General features: G+C 53.5%; 1 protein-coding gene across 1 annotated transcript; it reads left to right on the top strand.

Annotated features, from left to right (window-relative positions):
* Positions 1-200: 200 nt before the first annotated feature.
* LOC124706694 (subtilisin-like protease 3) lies at positions 201-2477 on the top strand. The gene has a single exon (XM_047238368.1). It carries the CDS (start codon positions 201-203, stop codon positions 2475-2477), a length of 2277 nt encoding a protein of 758 aa, XP_047094324.1.
* Positions 2478-4098: the final 1621 nt, after the last annotated feature.

The raw sequence follows: 4098 nt of genomic DNA, 5'->3' as shown, positions 1-4098 counted from the left end.
TTTGTGGCCAGATCACTACATACCAGGATCCGGCCTGTAATCTTTAGACATCCTCCAGATTTGGCACCCATTTATTTGCTACATGCGCTGGATTTGCGAGTATATCACATTGATGATTTGTGGTGTATTAAACGTCACGGGGTAATCGATACTAGTACATTATCGTCATCTTCATCCTAGGGGTGTGTGTGGTTTCAGCAATGGCGATCTTAACCAATCTCCTATTACCTCTTCTCTTAGTCGCCACCATCTCCCCCGCACCTGCACTATGCTATGTCAACCCTGGTGCTATGAAATTGCGAGATGCCACAGTCACTTCTTCTTATCGCACATACATTGTGCTCGTCCAGCCACCGCGCTCGAATGCCAGCGAAGACATGCACCGTCGGTGGCACATGTCGTTCTTGCCTAGCTCGCACACCGACAACATCAGCGAGGCACGTCTCCTTCACTCGTACACCCAGGTGTTCAGTGGCTTCGCCGCGAGGCTCACCGACGCCGAGGTCGACGCGGTGGCCAAGAAGCCGGGGTTCGTGCGCGTTTTCCCGGACAGGACGCTGCAGCTCGCGACCACGCACACGCCGGAGTTCCTCGGGCTGAAGAACGGCACCGGGATCTGGAGCAGTGCTGATCACGGCAAGGGTGTGATCATTGGTCTGCTCGACAGCGGCATCCACGCGGCGCATCCTTCCTTCGACGATCATGGTATCCCGCCGCCGCCGGCGAGATGGAAGGGCTCATGCAAGGCAGCCCGGTGCAACAACAAGCTCATCGGTGCCAAGTGGTTTGTTGGGGGCGACTCTGCCGATGAGGTGGGCCATGGAACGCACACCTCGTCTACGGCTGCTGGGAACTTCGTAAGCGGCGCCTCCTACAAGGGCGTGGGTGCCGGCACCGCCGCCGGAATTGCGCCCGGCGCCCACGTCGCCATGTACAAGGTGTGCAGCGAGGAGGAGTGTGAGACATCCACCATATTGGCCGGCCTGGACGAGGCCATCAAGGATGGGGTGGACGTGCTCTCGGTGTCCATCGGAGGTGACACCAGCATCAGCTTTGAGCATGACCCCATCGCCCTCGGCGCCTTCAGTGCGGTATCCAAAGGCATCACCGTGGTGTGCGCGGGCGGCAACAGCGGCCCCGCGAAGATCACCGTCACCAACGACGCGCCATGGCTGCTCACGGTCGCCGCCGGCTCGGTGGACCGGAGCTTCGACGCCAGCGTGTATCTCGGCGACGGCAGGCGCGTCGACGGAGAAACGCTCACCCAGCTGGCGGCCAAGCCCAGCTCAGAGCGGTACCCTCTGCTCTACTCCGAGGCACGACAGTACTGCGAGTACGAGGGCGACCGCTCCGTCGCCGGGAAGATTGTGGTTTGCGGGCTAACGAACTCCAAGGATCAAGCGTCCAACGTCAAAAGCATAGTGGACGCTGGCGCCGCCGCCGTTCTGCTGTACAACGACGAACTCGGCGGCTACACCACCATTCTTATGGATTACAACACCAGCGTGGTTGAGGTATCCGCCGCCGATGGAAAGGTCCTCAGAGATTACGCGACGTCGGCGAAAAACAGTGTTGCGTCTCTCACATACAACAACACGTTGCTGGGTGTTCGTCCGGCCCCAGTGGTGGCGTGGTTCTCTGCTCGGGGTCCAAGCGGCATCGCCCCCGGCATTCTCAAGCCGGACATACTGGCACCGGGGCTCAACATCCTCGCCGCATGGCCCCCTAAAACGGACTCTGGATCGGGGCCTTTCAACATCATATCCGGCACATCCATGGCGACGCCGCACATCAGTGGCGTTGTAGCTCTCGTCAAGAGCTTGCATCCTGATTGGTCTCCGGCCGCCATCAAGTCTGCCATCCTGACGACCTCCGATGTCGTCGACAACACTGGTGGCCCGATCTTGGACGAGCAGCACGGGAAAGCCAATGCGTGCGCAAGAGGCGCTGGCCATGTGAATCCGACGAGAGCTGCTGACCCTGGCCTTGTGTACGACATCACCGCCGCAGAGTTCGCCGGCTACATCTGCTGGCTCCAAAGCACCGACGCCAAGGCTGCCAGTCTGCTGAACTCGAGCTTGCCCTGTGGCGACCTGCCCAAGATCACCGAAGCGCAACTCAATTACCCAACCATAACCGTGCCGCTGAGGCCGACACCGTTCATCGTCAACAGGACGGTGACAAACGTCGGCCCGGCGGAATCGACCTACACTGCGAAGGTGGAAGCACCAACGACATTGGCGGTCCATGTCTCACCGGAGACGCTGTCCTTCTCTAAGGTTGGAGAGAAGAAGACGTTCAGCGTGTCGGTGAGCGGCCACGGCGTGACCGAAGAAGAACTCACCGCAGAGGGAAGCCTGAGCTGGGTGTCGGAGAAGCACGTCGTGCGGAGCCCGGTCGTTGCCATAGTCGGGATCGGCAGGCGCGGCAGCCCTCCTCCCGCGGCTTCACCACCAGGCAGGACGTCCGTGCATTGAGATCGATCCATGTGTTTAATTCATTCTCTCGTTGTTATTATTGTCGCACATAAACCAAGCTCATGGCACAAAACTTGGATCGTCTCAGTACATTTATGGTTGTGATTTCTTGGGATAAATGGGTTCGAACACGAGCCGAGTTGCTGATGCATCTGCCTGAAACATGTACCTTCTTTAAGTTAAGAGTTTTCTGAAGTACCCTAGGGATTGCTCATCATTTCATTAAGAACAGCGAAAAGAGTTATAGCGAGGTTCGCGTGGGTGTAAACTGCCAACTGAAAACTGATGGAAATTTCCATATTTCTTACATTCTGCAGTTTTAAACCGATGGAACATCTCTAGCTCTTCGTCAGATAAGAAATACAGAGTATTTGTTCCTTAAAAACAGAGAGAGATGATAAATAGTAAAAGCAAGTCTAAGAAATACAGAGTATTTTCAAAAACGAGGTTAAAATCCCTAGCCTCTGCAAAATTAGACCTACACTATTCAACCTTATCTTTTACTTCTGAGTTTTATTGTCTTGCCCCATTTATGATAAGACTAAGTGCATCTCCAACGAAGGTCCGCATTTCGGACACCGAAGCTATCTGTTTCCGTTTGCGGTGGCCCACGGATCGGCTCAGCCCATGTCCATGTGCGGGTGGCATCGAACCCAACGACTCCCTGGTTTGGTCTGTGGCTACATAATTTTAGGCCAATTTTGACCAAGGCGCAACTCAACTACCCAACCATAATTGTGGCATTGATCTCATAGTTGATCATAGGAGCATTATCTTCCGCAAGTCGAGAGAACACCGTAGACCGCTGAAGCACACTCATATTATTGTGAGAGCCTGCCGTGCCGAAGAAAGAGTGCCACATCTAGGGATCTGCTGACGTAACAGCATCAAGTATGACTATCCATCCTTCCGCATGGCCATGGTATTGCCCCTGCCATACAAACGGTCAGTCCTTCCATTCCAGCGCATGCAATCTACACTTCCAAGCATACCTGCGATCTTCTTGACTAATTGATTGACAATAGTCGGGGCAGTGTCCGCAACATTTGGTTCCCTGAAGTATTCTGCTGCAAACACATGAACTACTTCTTTGCATAACCTGTACATTCTGTACTCATCCACTAGATCACTAGCAACTCCATACACGAGCATCCTCACAGCCTCAATGTATTTCTGGTAAGAAGTGAATCCAAGCTTACCCGTGGCATCCGTCTTTAAGTGCAATTAGTCATCATAAGTTCTCACTCCGTGCATAATTTTCAAGAAAATATTCCTCGACATCTAAACAGTCGCCGGAAAAGAAGTTCATTGACAAGGGATCAGTCCGATGAAAATAGTCCCGCCAGAGCTGATCACGGTAGGCTTCATGCTTGCGGTCCTTCCTCACTGCAGCTCGCCTCTTGACTGAGCCCCTGTACCTTTGTACTTGGTTCTTTTCATGCTCATGGATGAGAAGAGTCACAACCTTTAGGAGCTCACTATCATCATCAGACTCGTTCGACGATGTGTTGATGACATGGTCGTATAAAAAATTGTCAAAACTATCAACCATGGTTTACGATAGTATAGAACACACTATGGGCAATGATTTTCATACGTATGAGCTGAAAAAAGTGGATTG

The sequence above is a fragment of the Lolium rigidum genome, chromosome 1 (genome assembly GCF_022539505.1).
Source record: "Lolium rigidum isolate FL_2022 chromosome 1, APGP_CSIRO_Lrig_0.1, whole genome shotgun sequence".
Lineage (NCBI taxonomy): Eukaryota > Viridiplantae > Streptophyta > Magnoliopsida > Poales > Poaceae > Lolium > Lolium rigidum.
Note: the sequence above shows the minus strand (reverse complement) of the source record. Positions and strands in the feature narration are given on the sequence as shown.